The sequence below is a fragment of the Olea europaea genome, unplaced genomic scaffold, assembly GCF_002742605.1.
Source record: "Olea europaea var. sylvestris unplaced genomic scaffold, O_europaea_v1 scaffold2378, whole genome shotgun sequence".
In the NCBI taxonomy this organism is placed as follows: domain Eukaryota; kingdom Viridiplantae; phylum Streptophyta; class Magnoliopsida; order Lamiales; family Oleaceae; genus Olea; species Olea europaea.
Genome location: NW_019241924.1, coordinates 75,685 through 91,357, shown reverse-complemented (window position 1 = coordinate 91,357; position 15,673 = coordinate 75,685). Strand labels below are relative to the sequence as shown.

Here is a 15,673-nt window from a genome sequence, read left to right as displayed (position 1 = left end):
TGGAAAATAACAGAGGAAACAATCGACCAACTTTAGGCCCCTACGTGAGTATCCTCCCCGACTGGTGGAATGGAAAATAACAGAGGAAACAATCGACCAACTTTAGGCCCCTACGTGAGTATCCTCCCCGACTGGTGGAATGGAAAATAACAGAGGAAACAATCGACCAACTTTAGGCCCCTTCGTGAGTATCTTCCCCGACACCTGATCCTGCACAATACAGCCATCACGAGAAAATCGAACGTCACAGTCATTATCAACCAACTGACCAACAGATATAAGACTAGTAGAAAGTGCAGGAGATACGAGAACGTCTTTCATAGTGGAGTTAATATCTCCAACAGCATAAATAGGTAATTGACTTCCATTAGCAGTTTGAATGTATGAGGATCCCTTATATGTTTGAATATTGCTAAGAGTATCAAAAGAACTAGTCATATGATTCGATGCACCAGAATCAACAAGCCATGATGATGATGGTAGAGAACCCTTACCTTGAAGGCCCAAAGACGAGAAGGCCGAAATAATCATCTGCCGAACCATCTCAGGAGTAAGAACAGATGAGTTGCTAGCAGGGGAAGTACTAACTGTAGCCTGATATGCATTAGCCTGACAATTCTGAGGACGAGTGGTACATTCTTTAATTGTATGCCCTGATTTCTTGCAATAGTTACAATATTTATTTCGACAGTGGACAATTATATGTCCATATTCCTTGCAGCTAAAACATTGGACCTTTCGCATGTCTCTAACCCTACCTTTTCCTTGAGCAGCATAGGCAACTGCATTAATTGGTGGTTTGTCTTGTTGGTTATTGGCCTGTGTAGCAAGACGTTGTTCCTCCCCAAGTAACTCTCCAAAGCACACGTCCAAAGGAGTTGGATCACGATTCATCAAACTAGATCGAGCTGCCTCGAACTCAGGCCGCAGCTTCATTAAGAACTGATCTCTCTTGCTCTGCTCATGTACTTCTTGAACTGCTCCAAGAGAAGCATCTGGCACCTTGGAATAAATCATATCGGTATATTTTGCCCACAAGATTTGAAACCCAGAATAATACTCTTGAATGGATTTATTGACTTGAGAATAACTAACAATTTCAGACTCCATTTGAAATCGTCGTGCTGGTAAACTTTCTTCAAATATTCCCACGTACTCTTAGCAGTCTTGTACGGCCTTAGATTTAGAACAATCATAGGGTCAATAGATGCTAAAATCCAAGTCATAATCTGAGCATCTTTAATTTTCAAATTTGCCAATTCTTTAGGATCCGTGGGGGCAGAATCACTTCCATCAATATGACCCCACAATTCCTTCCCAGTAACGAATAAACGAAATTAAACTTCCCAGGAAGAATAATTTTTTCCAGTGAGTTTCACACCAAAAAATTCTGAATTTCCAATAGACATAATTAAAAAAATTGCACACAAGCCCAACAGATATTAATTCGTGGCAATAAGTTCAATACTTCGAGCCCAATTTAATTTGGCCCAAGAAAGATACCCGATTAGAGAGTCACTTTAGCCAGCGGGTTTGGCCCAATTAGAAATAAAGTCCAATTGGTAATATACTTCACCCAAGCCCTAACAATCAACCACGAAGGAAGACTGGAATGAAGCCGAGGCTGCCGATTCGCTGTCCCTCCTTCTCGACACCAGAGAACTCCGATCGAACCTAAGACAGTTATCGCCGACAGCAAAAGTCGGAGCCCGTCCACCGAAACTGGAAATAGGAGTGATTGCCGCCAACCACAAGTTTCTCCAACACAATTAGCCGGAGTCGACGACACAGAGATGGGCAGAATTCACGTCGAGTTCACCCCCAACAACTCCTTCACATAGACTGCACAGAATCGACGACTACCATAGTAAGTGATCCGCCAGGTGAGTCCAAAAAAAAAAACCCGATTTTGAGCTTTACAGTCAACCCCAAAAAAAATACCAGGAAAGTCTTCTTTTTAGAGTGAAGGCTCTAATACCATATCAATAACACTCGATTTGGTTTTCAATGCCTCTCCAAACAAGAGTTACTTGCATTATATACTGTCTGTGTTTCTAATTACAAGGCTTAATCTTAGCCATTACACTAATTACGCTAGTCATTACACTAATTATGCTACAATTACAATAATCACTCCTCTATCATGCTTAACTAGGAAATGGAAAAGAGAGGGGACAGGGGAATTTGTAATTAGGGAATCCGTCCATAATTGGATCCATATTGATATTAGTGGGATAATTAGTTTGGCTCTATATTGCTGACTCTCTTCATTCTATTGGAGCTGGAAGACTGCATTACTTGTCAGTTTTGATCAAGGATTGCTTTTGTGTGCACTTAGTAGTTGCCCAGAGGCCAAAACTATCATTAACATTTTAAAACCCAGTTGAGCTGCTTTTGACAGTGCTCTGCAGCATTGTGTCTTCTGTCACTGTCTTAGCTATCGGATTAAAAAAACTAGTGGTTGCTGAACTTTTAGCAAAATTTCATGTTGGCTCTGAATTTACATTTTGTTTAAAGTTGGTTGTTGAACTTAAACATTCATTCCAATTTAGTCATTTTGTCCATAATTGTTAGTTTGAATTATTGAATAGTTGAAGTTGGTCATTGAAAAGTTAGTTAAGTATTGGTCATTTTGTCCATTTGAATGATAAAAAGCTGATGTGGCAGCTTAGTTGGCAAATTAAATTTGACTTTCGTGTCACATTTCTGTTAGTCAAACTAATGGACATGGACATGGTGACCAACTTAAAAAACTTAAAAACAAATATAAGTTCTATGATCAACTTAAAACAAAATGAAGTGACCAACATATAATTTCGCTAGAATTTCAGGGACCTCCAATGTTTTAACCCTTTAGCTTTATTAGGTTGAACTAACTACTCAAGATGGTATTGGTGTGAATACATTGCACTAAAATATTGCAACTCGTTAGTAGGATGAATGATGTCATGAATTAAAACGGAGGAGACCATTGAGTAAAATGACTTGAATCACTTGAGAGCTGTTGACAGAATAATTTCCTTAGTCTTTTATCTTAATCAAATCTTGTTCTATAGCAACAACTATTACGGTGGAGTTCAAGGGAATACTAATCCTCTGAGGAAGACAACCGATTATAAATTGCTTTGTGTCTAACCTTTCTTGTGTACTTAGCCCATATCCAACTTCTGCCTAATATTCATCTAATGTATCCATCCTCTTTAGGAAATTATGCTTATATTTATATCATGGGTTGCGATATTTCTTCACTGGTTGCCATATTTTGGTTTCAGTTTTTTCTTATTGCCAAGTATGCAGTATCATTTACTTGGGTACTCCTTTCTGTCACTTGATTTTTGCTCTAATTCTTTTGCGAAGATGCCATGTTTGTTTTAAGTACAATTTATGGAAAAGTTTTTGTCTAAATTTCCATAGTCGGAGGAATGTAGCCTCTTGGTTGGGTTTGACGTCGAGTTGGTTTATGCAATATTATTGCCTCTGCAGGATTTTTGATATATTGCAAGGGTTAATGGATTTTCAAATGTTTGCATTTCTTCTTTTTCATAGTCACTAACTTGTATGGTGACCTGAGCTTTACTCCTTTCAGAAGCTGAGAGAAAGAAATTTCGAGATCAATTCTTTAATGCAGAGCAAGAACTTGCTGCTGCTAAAGGGCGTGAACAGATGCTTCAACAGCAACTCAGGAAGGAAGTTGATTTTTCTCAAGAACAAATTAAGAAACAGATGCAATCCTACAGTGAACTCGAGGTGCAAGAATTTGTTCTATTTTAATTTCATGGAATTGTGATTGTGTTGTTTGGAACTTTTCATGTCACGTAAATATGAGAAGACGATGTGTTGTGGAACAATGTTTTTGTTGTAACTACAACCAAGCCCTTGTTTGTTAGAAATTAAATTTCAGATTTTAATCTAAATTAAAGTCAACAACTAATTTTAATCACATTTTATGGGATCCACAACCTTTTTTTATTATTATTTTATAACCGTAGGTGTTCGGACTAACTTACGCGCATCTCGACTAATCCTATGAGATCTTGAAATTTACAGCCAGATACTCACCTCAGTGGCCCTGAGTAAACTTGGACTGGTGACCATTGGGGAACCCAAGACCTAACCATTGAGCTACCTTTTCAAGGTTGAGACCCACAACTTTTCAACCACACATTTCATCAACTTTTATCAAAATTTACTCAAAATTTGATTTTAATCCCCACCAAACAGGGGCCAAGTGTACCTATCTCTGGTTGTGATCATGAAGCTAGTGAAACAACTGGCAGATGACTTCAGAATAATATGTTGAAATCTTATCTCTAGGGGTCTAAACCGTAAGTTAACCTATTTGTGTTATTGGTTAGACGACAGACATCTAGCAGTTAGTTGTTTCTTTTGGAGAATGTCTTGTTTCATTCATATGTCCCTCTTCCTTTCTCCCATAAAGAGTTTTTGGACATCATTTATTTATTTTGGTTAATTTGGGTTATTTTACCCATTTCTCCTTCTGTAATAAGGCGTGTTGTAAATGTTCGTCTTTTTTATTTTTATTTTTTTAGATAAAGTTGCGAACCGAGATGGATCTTCGCAAGAAGGCAGAGTCATCTGCAGCCATCGCTGAAGAAAAAGCAAGCGGCTTAGAGGGAAAACTAAATACTCTATCAGAGAGCATGGAAAGGGAAAAGAGTCGTTTTGAGAATGAGCTTGCACAAATGAGAAGTGGATCAAAACTTTCGATCACCAGAATCAGTGCAGATGTCAGTATCCCAATGTTTTTAATGGGGGGAAAAAGTCGTTCTTTGTCGTGTTAAATTCTAAACTTTTCATCTTCCTCTCCAGCTTGAGAGAATGGAATGCAAAGCTAAAAATGCTGAGAAAGAGTCAGCACTGTTGAAACAGCAGCTGGAAGAACTTAAGAAGCGTCTGCATGAGGTAAATTACTTTACTTATTCATAGTTCGGAAACTTTCACCTTATTCATTTGATCGTAAACTGAATTCCACTCTAATGACTGAGCTCGCATGGCTATTTTTCCTTTTTCTTTCAGCATGCAGGTTTTATTTATTTATTATTATTATTATTATTATTTTTATATCACACAAGGATTGCAAAAAGATGAAATTATTGTAGGATGAGTCTAAGTTAAAAAGATGAAATTATTGTAGGATGAGTCTAAGTTAAAAAGATGAAATTATTGTAGGATGAGTCTAAGTTAAAAAGATGAAATTATTGTAGGATGAGTCTAAGTTAAAAAGATGAAATTATTGTAGGATGAGTCTAAGTTAAAAAGATGAAATTATTGTAGGATGAGTCTAAGTTACCTGCATTTAGGAATTAGGTAGAGTTAATCTACAACTTTTGGGAGTTAACATGTAAAATGCAAAGATTTGCTAAGTGTATACATTTTATAAGCATGACCGGAATTGTAAAACTTAGGTTGGGGGGAAGGGTCCGAGGTACCCCTACCCCCATTTAAGTTCATCTCTTAGAGTAATATTGATGGTGTTTTCATCTTATAACTAACTGGATGGTAACACTGCTTGGTATTTATTACATGGTAACCCCTAACTTGTATGGTTGCAAAATTAGAAATGAGATAAAGGTCAATGAAGATATAAGATTTGTCCTGAAATTTTCATTTTGCAATATGAAATAACTGTAAGTGTAATTTGGCAAATGGTAGAGGCCATATTGGTGAAGTGTAGCTGATTAGCTTATTGCATTGTGACATGACAATAATAATGTTTCAAAGCAGTGTTTATGTTGGATAGGTCAAATTATCTAGAATTGGAGAGTAATTTGTCCGTTGATTTGACGCATGAATTTCCATTGTCTCTCTTGTCACACTACACATTGCTGCATTTAAACTCTCTTTATCATTTAATTTGTTATAGAATGACACTATTGTCTTTACTCATTAGTGCATGGGGGAGAAATTTGAGGTGGAAAAAAGGTTTTCAAGATTCACATCTCTGGAGACTCCTTCAAAGGATGCTGATTTGTTGGTGAAGCATTTGCAAGAAGAACTAAGGAGCTATGTGAGTTTTATATTTTCATTCATTCAGCCTGTATATTTTGCTTAATTTCTTGGTTACTGGAAGCTACAGGTAGAAAGCAAACTTGTAAAAAGTACATATAATACCATGGATATATATTGAACCGTCCCCCTCTGGGAACCTGAAGTTGAAGAAGAAAGATGGACATGGAGGCAAAGGGGACCAGTACAAATACCTCCTGAAGTTCTACAGTATAACTTACTTTATATTTTCTAAAGACATAAATCTCCATCACTTTTTGCTGAAGATAGTAACCCATTTAGAAACAGAATTGATGTACATTTGCTTTGAAAGAATAGTCTACGTTGTCAAGTGGTAGGGTTATGGTATTAAGCATTGCAGCTACCAGATTATTTGTTTTGACTACAGGGTGCTTCACTGTAGAGCATCAACATAGATTTATTTTCAGGCCTAAGCACATTGGTTCTGATCTCCTTTATTACATAGAATTATCTAGCTCTCACATTTTCTTACATCAGTCATGGCAGAAGAGTGATCTGTTTTTTTACAATAGGTTTTTTCCCGAGTAAACCAATCATCCAGTTTTATAATTGAACTTTTTTCAATATATTTCAGGAGTGTGAAGTGCGTGAAGCCAGAAAGATCATATCTTCTCATGAAAAAATTGACTTGTTGAAAGAGCAGTTACTAGAGGAAAAGGGTCGCAGAGAAAGGACGGAGTCAGATCTACACAATTTAGCAGACATCCAGCTAACTGTGAAGAATTTGGAGGATGACTTGTCCACATGGAAATCAATGATTAAAGACATTCCTGGCGTGTCACATGCTGATGATATACCGCTCAAATTTGCAGCTTTACAGAAGTATATAACCTGGTCATATTTTACTTCATTTCTGCCGTCGACTAGAGTTTCTATAGAGATGGCAATGCCGGCTCGGCCCTTAAATATATGAGCTCGGCTCGTGCTCAAGGGACGAGCTCGTGGGTCGGGCTGAGCCTAGCCAGTCCACGAGCTCAATAATATATATATATATATATTTTTATTATTATTATTATTATTTATTTATTTATTTATTTTTTAATTTTCAAACTTTTCTTCACAATTTTTACGAGCTTGTGAACTTTTGGCCCACAAGCCGCTCGCGAGCCCAACAAGCCAAGCCTTGCTTGGCTCGTTTGTTCCCACCCCTGCTCGCTTTAACGGCCACTCGACCCGTTTGACATCCCTAAGTTTCTACAAGTAAAAGATAATCTTGAGGAATAAATTCTGTTCTTTAACATCCATGCTTCTCATTTTGCTGCAAATTACCAACTACAACGAGTTACATTCATAAATAATTTTCAAAGAAAATCAGCGCTTCATGTAACCAATATAATTTCATCTTCTCATATGCAAATAGGTGTGAGTATGCAAATATGATCAACCCCATTTTACTTCTTCGATAATGTTGTTCCTTGGAAATGAGTATTGGTTTATTATTAGCTTAATTCCCTGTTATTTGTTTTNGGGGGGGGGGGGGGGGGGGGGGTTGAATTGCATAGAATGATTTATATAGTCTATCTTTACGGGCTCTATTAACTTCTTTGTTGGCTCATGCAGAGAGTTGTATGATAGCATGATGAAAGTGGGTGAGGCCCAGGCACGTTTGAAACGAGTAGAAGTTGCTCTTGATACCACATTGCTTGATAAAGAAAGTGCAGAAACTGAGGCTGCTCTAGCAAAAGAGAGAATGGAATTATCCAAATCGGAAATTAAAAGGCTAAAATTGATGGTTAGTGAATTTTATCCATCTGATGTGATGACAATCTGTCACCATTTGGTCCATCATTGAGTTATACTATTAGCCTGATGACCTTGCCAAAGTGCTTGATGACATTAATGATTATTTATTTATTTATTTGTTTATTTTTTTTCAACTTCTTTCTGACTGAAGTCTGCTTAGTGAATAATTGAATAAAATGTTTGATGAACTTCATGAGTTTATACATTTGAATATGGGGCTACTGGTTCGTTTATAAGTTTTGCTGGAGGTCATGATTTCTAATTTGCTGTTCTCTCCTTAAGATTATAGAAGCAATTGAAGCAATGCAGTTTATATTTAAGCTTCTCCAACCTTTAGTTTGGTCCTCCTACAATTTTTATATTTGAACTGGTTCTTTTTTGTAGATTGCATCACTTACAGAGGAAAGAGATAGCTTGAAGCATGCTGTTGATGAAATGAAAGGGTGCAACAGTCTTGATGACAGAAAGGAACTAGTTAGTGGAACTATTGTTCAGGTAATGAGGTGTCATTGTTTCTTTATTTAGTATTTTCACTGAATTTTTCCAGTTCATCTGTGCTCATGATTTCTGTTATATTGACAGCAGCTAGAATCCTCTCTTGCCAAGAAGGAAAGCGTTATCAGGGAACTAGAAAATAACTTATCTGAACAAAGGGAGACTAATAGATGTCAACTCGATGAAATAAAATTGCTAAATGAGAGGTTAAATAATGAAGCAAGACGAATAAAGATGTTAGAGAGAGAAGATGATCGCCTCCGTTCTGAGATAGCTTTATTGGAATCCAAGGTTGGTTCTACAATACATACAAGGCAGAAGTATTTTTTGGTTTTTGCTAGCTATGCCATAGGTAATATTCTTGTGCTTTACACAACTTTGATACTTTTTTATATCCAAAAGTTGGTACAAATGCTATTACTATTCGTATTTCATGGTACACACAGGAAATAGATAACGAAACAGTGAACAAAGAGAAGTCCCAAATTAGTCTGTGATGAGGGGTATTAGTATTAGATATCTCTTTGTGCGACAAAAAGAGAACTCAGATAGCAGGCTCAAAAAACATAATTTAGTAAAAGCTTGAATTTTTTTGAGTATGGGCACGACTATATGTGCCTTGACATCTTATGGCTGATAGCTTAAATCCCATTAGAATTCTGGCTATCTCAAGTAATGTGTTCTATGATGGAATTATTGTTAATGGTGGGTATGGAATTTGAGAAAACTTGTCAAGTTTTGAAATGTTTATTACAATGAACATTGATCTTTGAGAACTAGAAAGTGAGTGTCATAAATAAAGAGGCCAGAAGCATGAAATTTTTTACTGAAATCATCTCTTTGGATGCACAATCCTTTTTTTACTTTTTTTATTCTTATTATTTTTCCCCTTGTGCAGCTGGGACATGGTGATTTTTCTTCTGCAAATACGAAAGTTCTGCGGATGGTTAATACCCTAGCAGTTGAGAATGAGGCAAAACAAACAATAGAGGCTCTGCAAAATGAGTTGCAGAAGACGAAGGAGAAATTGCAGGCTGTTGAAGACCTTAAAAAGCAGTCATGTAAGTTAATTAACTGTTAGATCGTCAGCCTCTTGAAACTTTGGTTCATCCTTCACACCTCTCTCTCGTCTTTGTCACTAGTACAATTCTCTATCTTAGTCACAGTTAATACCTCATGGTAAAGAACTGCTATACAAACAAATTGGAGGTGCATGTATTACTTGTGCACCGTTCTAATACATCATTAAATGGAACTCCCCGAACTTGGGCTTGGGGATCCTTCGGGTTTGGGTTGGGTGTGGATGTGGGTTTGCTGTGTCGCCTCTTTATCTCAATAGCACTTGGGACAATTTTAATCTCCAAGTTATTGGCATGAGTTTTGTGAACGGCTGTTTAACTTGTCATGGATATTGTTCTTCCCCTTCTTTCCTGGAGGACATGTACAAAAACTTAAAAAGGTATACTGCACCTGGAGCTCTTAATTCTAGAACTTTTTATGTCAACTAGGTGAAATTGCATTTGACATAAGAAGAGACTTCTGCAGAAGTATAGCTGAAGAGCCAACATAAGCATCTTCCGTATTTGCATACTTGAGTGTGGCAGTATTTAATTAGGACAGTGCCCTGATTTAATCCCCCTTTTTTGGCACTACAAGACAGAGTGGACTAAACCTTGGCTCTCTGGATGCCAAAACGACTTTCTTTAGAATTGACGATAAATACTCTCCCATGGTGATGTAAAATAGGTATCGAGTCGAGGTGGCATGCCCAAATTATTTTTTGATTTTGTACCGTTGGACACGTCGTCAACACATTGCTGGCATGTTGGGAGTTACATTGCCGACATGGGACGAGATACGTTGTTGACACATCGTTACGTTGTTGACATGATAGGATTAACAAAAATGAATTTATTTTATAATATAAAAAAAGTATTATTTTAAGCAAAGTGTAGGCATGTGTCGTGTTGGTACTTTTTCTAAAAAAATTGTGTCAGCGCGTCAGTGTCGGTGCTACCTAGGTCATCACTATGAGGTTGATGCTCAAGTAGCCCATAATATTCGATACATAAATTTAAGCAATGTTCATTTTTTATTTTCTATTGTTCATTGGTTTTAATAAATCATAATTTTTTATTTATTTCGGCATAAGCGTTAATTCTTGCAAACTTCTCATTTGAGGTCTCAATAGTCTTGTGGATATCTAGTCAACGTTTCATTAGGGTAGTAGATGGAAGCTATTATAAGTATACTGTCCAACTGGTGCTGAATTCCTTGGCATAGAAGGCTAGCACTTGGCAGCGAAGACACAGAAATGGGATATGGCTTTACCTTTCTAAATAGAGCTAAGATCCTTGTGCAAATAAAATATATTCTTTATCAGGCTTTATATTTGCTCTTCTACATTTGCACATTGCCTTCATATTCATTAAAAATATACTATTTACTTCATTCACTGGCTCTGTCTTCTTCTTCCTTTTTTTTTTTTTTGCCCCCTCTAATCATGATTTTTGACATGCCCTAATTGGTTATTTCACTTTAGCTGATGCTGGCACACTGGTTGACTCCTACATTGCTGGAAATATCAAGCAGTTGAAAGAGCAAATTGCAACACTTGAAAAACGGGAGGAGAGGTGAATGTTAAATAAAATTGTTTAATATTTGCTGTAGCATTTACATCTAGCTCTTCTGCATAAAATAAAGAGTCTTGAGTATTTGATGAAACAGATATAAAACAGTTTTTGCTGACAGAATCTCAGTTTTTAGAAGGGCGTGCTGTGAACTTTTTGGTTACAAGGTATGTCATGCTAGAACTTTCATTTTGGTTCTCAAACTACAGTTACTAGTATTAGTATTTTGGCTCCTCACGGGCAATAGCCAAGTTTACATGAAAACAGTGACAAAGGTACATCTTCCTAGTCAAATCGGAGAAAGCTGCCCCATTACATAATCAAAGAATCGGTTCCATGTAAAAAACAGCTATCAGTTGGGTTTCTACATTTTCATTCTGCAGCCAGCCTATCATCATGCTTGTTTTTGACATCCCCCGCGGTTTTCTGTCGTTTGCATTTTCCCATTTCTTGTACAATTTACATTTTACACTTGTCCACTAAATGCGGTTGACTTTCTTTAATGAGCGTCAAGGACTGCTACTGTTCTTTTGTTGTTATAATCACAAGGTTGAGATAATAAATAGCGTAAATCATTGGATGTATTTGAAATTTCAATCCTTGAATTCCCTTTATCTCTCCACTCAATTGCAGAGAGAGAGAGAGAGAGAGAAAAGAGAGAGAGAGAGAGAGAGATTCTTGGCTATGTTTAGAACTCCAAACAAGAAAAAGATATTGGCTCAGGATTCACATTTTATATTGATTAAATAAAGATACTGAAATATAATATTGCAAGTTAATAATAAGAAATTTAGGAATGAAGTGTGTAGGATTTGGATCACACTAGAAACTGCCCTGTTCACTTTACTAGCATTCTCTGATCCGTTTTATATCTGTCAAATTATATGCCGAACAAGACATGGCCAAGTGAATTTACAGTATTCTTCGAATGACCTTCATCTTTGTTATGGAAACTACACTTTTTTCTGTAGAAAGATGAGTAGACTCATCGGTCTATTAGCGAAAATTCAAAGACCAACTACTACTGCTAAAGTATTTGCAGTGGGGATTTGGTGCAACTGAGTTATGGTAAACATGACGGGTTTATTTTATTGTGTATCTTGTCTCTATACCAATATAACCAGCCAATATCCTTTTTGCATGCCTTCTGGACCAAATTTTTTGCTCATAATTCTGAAGTCTGTTGAAGTGATCTTCGAAATACTTTGCCAGATTGTTATGGATGACCACCAACGCTCGGATGGAATTCCAGTTACTCGCTTTACCCTTCATTCGATCTACGCACAAAGCGACAATGAAAAGCTTGAATTTGAATATGAATCAGGGAACATGAACTTTTTGGTAAGCTTGATTAACTTGATCTTTTTCTCCTCCTCTCTGTTGAAGAAGGATTTTTTTAGTCCCTTATAAAAATTTCTTCCCTCAATAGTGTATACCTCTCTTTTACTTGGCACAGTTTCTTTGGATCTTGTTTCTGGGTTGCTGACTCACTGTCTTCTTCATTGGTTTATTCCTGAAGTAATAGTTAATGCCACTTTTTTGAGTTTTGGGCATCAGGAAAAATGTGATTTTTTTTCACATCTTGTACAGTGTCAAACCTTTAGATTTGGCAAATGTATTCCGATGTCAGTGGGAAAATATCAAATAGAAATGTAAGCATTTCTGGTTTGGGGAAGCTCTTGCGTAAGTAATATTAAATGACAACAATTGATGGTAATAATGGTTGTAATTTAGTGATCTATGAGGTGGAGAATGGACATGTCTCTTTTCTTAAATACAAAAATAATAATTTACCATACACTGACACATTAATTAATTAGTAAATAAGTTCATGGTTGGTACCAGGAATTTAATGATTCGACATCTAATGTATGTTTTATGTCATTGTTGCTTAACATAAGTTAATTAACAATGCTTAGTAAAGAGAAATTACCAATATCTCCACTTGTAACATTAGTTAATTGAAAGTTTCTATTAGTTATGCCTTGCACTTGAGGCACTTACATATCAATCTATGTACAGTTTGAACTAAGTGAATTTTTCTTCTTTCCCTTCTTTTTTGATGTAGGCAAATGAGTATGCCTCACATCCTGAGTTATCTCGGCAGGTTTGAGCTGACTCGTTTTTGCAATGTGCTATTTTCTTTTTCTGCTGTGCACCAAATTATTCCTATGCAGGGCATGATGGAGTGATGTTTTTGCAGGTTGAAGTATTTATCCGAAAGATGAATTCAATTCCGGCTTTCACAGCCAACCTGACAGTCGAATCTTTCAATAAGCGGACCCTCTCTTAAAATATAGCAACAAATATTATTGATTTCCAAACACCCCAAGGTTGTTTCTTTTCTTTCTTCTTCTTTGTCGTGTGTGCGTGTGCGTATTCTTCAATTCTATAAACATGTATGAATGTACTGACTTTTTTATTTTTCTTTGTTGGTGATTTTTTTTTTGCTACTGTAAATATTTATGAATTATATATATCATGAAATTTGACTAATTGGCTCACCATTTGACACAATTTCATAGGGCATTCAATTCACTATACGCTTTTGGCATGTTTCTGTTAATTTATTTTGACAAGTAACAAGTTGGTTTAAAATCATCCCGAATTTCCGTAAATACTTGATATGAAAAGGTAAATAAGTGGTGGATTTTCAGTTTTTGCTGGGCAGTTATTGTAGCCCATGCTATTGAATCAGCTCTTTTATTTTCGGTACTAACAATTAAGAATTGTTTTTCCCTACTTGCTGCATCAAAAACCAAATTACAAACTTAGGATAAGAAACGAGCAATTATAGTAGTGTGTTTCTAATTTGGGGTCATTGTAGACTTTGTACCCTTGGGTCCGCACAACAATTTCATGCAATGATACGTATGCTTTGCATCAATAAATGTCCTTCGCTCGATTTTAGTGTTAGTGCAACGCCAATATAGTGTTATCAATCTTTTTTTCTTTTTTTTTTTCTTTTTTTTTTGTTTGGAGGACAAGACATGGCCAAGTGAATTTACAGTATTCTTCGAATGACCTTCATCTTTGTTATGGAAACTACACTTTTTTCTGTAGAAAGATGAGTAGACTCATCGGTCTATTAGCGAAAATTCAAAGACCAACTACTACTGCTAAAGTATTTGCAGTGGGGATTTGGTGCAACTGAGTTATGGTAAACATGACGGGTTTATTTTATTGTGTATCTTGTCTCTATACCAATATAACCAGCCAATATCCTTTTTGCATGCCTTCTGGACCAAATTTTTTGCTCATAATTCTGAAGTCTGTTGAAGTGATCTTCGAAATACTTTGCCAGATTGTTATGGATGACCACCAACGCTCGGATGGAATTCCAGTTACTCGCTTTACCCTTCATTCGATCTACGCACAAAGCGACAATGAAAAGCTTGAATTTGAATATGAATCAGGGAACATGAACTTTTTGGTAAGCTTGATTAACTTGATCTTTTTCTCCTCCTCTCTGTTGAAGAAGGATTTTTTTAGTCCCTTATAAAAATTTCTTCCCTCAATAGTGTATACCTCTCTTTTACTTGGCACAGTTTCTTTGGATCTTGTTTCTGGGTTGCTGACTCACTGTCTTCTTCATTGGTTTATTCCTGAAGTAATAGTTAATGCCACTTTTTTGAGTTTTGGGCATCAGGAAAAATGTGATTTTTTTTCACATCTTGTACAGTGTCAAACCTTTAGATTTGGCAAATGTATTCCGATGTCAGTGGGAAAATATCAAATAGAAATGTAAGCATTTCTGGTTTGGGGAAGCTCTTGCGTAAGTAATATTAAATGACAACAATTGATGGTAATAATGGTTGTAATTTAGTGATCTATGAGGTGGAGAATGGACATGTCTCTTTTCTTAAAATAAAAAAATAATAATTTACCATACACTGACACATTAATTAATTAGTAAATAAGTTCATGGTTGGTACCAGGAATTTAATGATTCGACATCTAATGTATGTTTTATGTCATTGTTGCTTAACATAAGTTAATTAACAATGCTTAGTAAAGAGAAATTACCAATATCTCCACTTGTAACATTAGTTAATTGAAAGTTTCTATTAGTTATGCCTTGCACTTGAGGCACTTACATATCAATCTATGTACAGTTTGAACTAAGTGAATTTTTCTTCTTTCCCTTCTTTTTTGATGTAGGCAAATGAGTATGCCTCACATCCTGAGTTATCTCGGCAGGTTTGAGCTGACTCGTTTTTGCAATGTGCTATTTTCTTTTTCTGCTGTGCACCAAATTATTCCTATGCAGGGCATGATGGAGTGATGTTTTTGCAGGTTGAAGTATTTATCCGAAAGATGAATTCAATTCCGGCTTTCACAGCCAACCTGACAGTCGAATCTTTCAATAAGCGGACCCTCTCTTAAAATATAGCAACAAATATTATTGATTTCCAAACACCCCAAGGTTGTTTCTTTTCTTTCTTCTTCTTTGTCGTGTGTGCGTGTGCGTATTCTTCAATTCTATAAACATGTATGAATGTACTGACTTTTTTATTTTTCTTTGTTGGTGATTTTTTTTTTGCTACTGTAAATATTTATGAATTATATATATCATGAAGCACTGGCTTTTTAATTTTTCTTTGTTGGTGATTTTTTTTTTTTGCCACTGTAAATATTTATGAATTATATATATCATGAAATTTGACTAATTGGTTCACCATTTGACACAATTTCATGGGGCATTCAATTCACTATACGCTTTTGGCATATTTCTGTTAATTTATTTTGACAAGTAA

The 15,673-nt window shown here is 36.1% G+C and overlaps 2 protein-coding genes across 4 annotated transcripts in view; both read left to right on the top strand.

The window, feature by feature from the left end:
- The window catches only part of LOC111381807 (mitotic spindle checkpoint protein MAD1), a 21,900-nt gene extending 8,547 nt beyond the window's left edge, over positions 1-13,353 (top strand). Inside the window, exons 2-15 of one of the 3 annotated variants that reach the window (XM_023005639.1) lie at positions 3,587-3,747; positions 4,551-4,748; positions 4,831-4,923; positions 5,912-6,028; positions 6,623-6,870; positions 7,609-7,780; positions 8,176-8,286; positions 8,374-8,577; positions 9,185-9,347; positions 10,829-10,919; positions 11,014-11,083; positions 12,129-12,257; positions 12,985-13,023; positions 13,120-13,353. In XM_023005639.1, coding sequence (XP_022861407.1) covers positions 3,587-3,747; positions 4,551-4,748; positions 4,831-4,923; positions 5,912-6,028; positions 6,623-6,870; positions 7,609-7,780; positions 8,176-8,286; positions 8,374-8,577; positions 9,185-9,347; positions 10,829-10,919; positions 11,014-11,083; positions 12,129-12,257; positions 12,985-13,023; positions 13,120-13,209 — 1,886 coding nt within the window. In that variant the 3' untranslated portion in view covers positions 13,210-13,353. The remainder of the gene's footprint in view (positions 1-3,586; positions 3,748-4,550; positions 4,749-4,830; positions 4,924-5,911; positions 6,029-6,622; positions 6,871-7,608; positions 7,781-8,175; positions 8,287-8,373; positions 8,578-9,184; positions 9,348-10,828; positions 10,920-11,013; positions 11,084-12,128; positions 12,258-12,984; positions 13,024-13,119) is intronic. The other 2 variants (XM_023005638.1, XM_023005637.1) reach the window with 2 other exon arrangements.
- A 578-nt stretch (positions 13,354-13,931) lies between these two features.
- On the top strand, positions 13,932-15,447 carry LOC111381811 (mitotic spindle checkpoint protein MAD1-like). The gene is made up of 3 exons (XM_023005644.1): positions 13,932-14,349; positions 15,078-15,116; positions 15,213-15,447. The coding sequence occupies exons 1-3, from the start codon at positions 14,074-14,076 to the stop codon at positions 15,300-15,302; spliced, it is 405 nt and encodes a 134-aa protein (XP_022861412.1). The 5' UTR covers positions 13,932-14,073; the 3' UTR covers positions 15,303-15,447.
- The last annotated feature ends 226 nt before the right edge of the window (positions 15,448-15,673 follow it).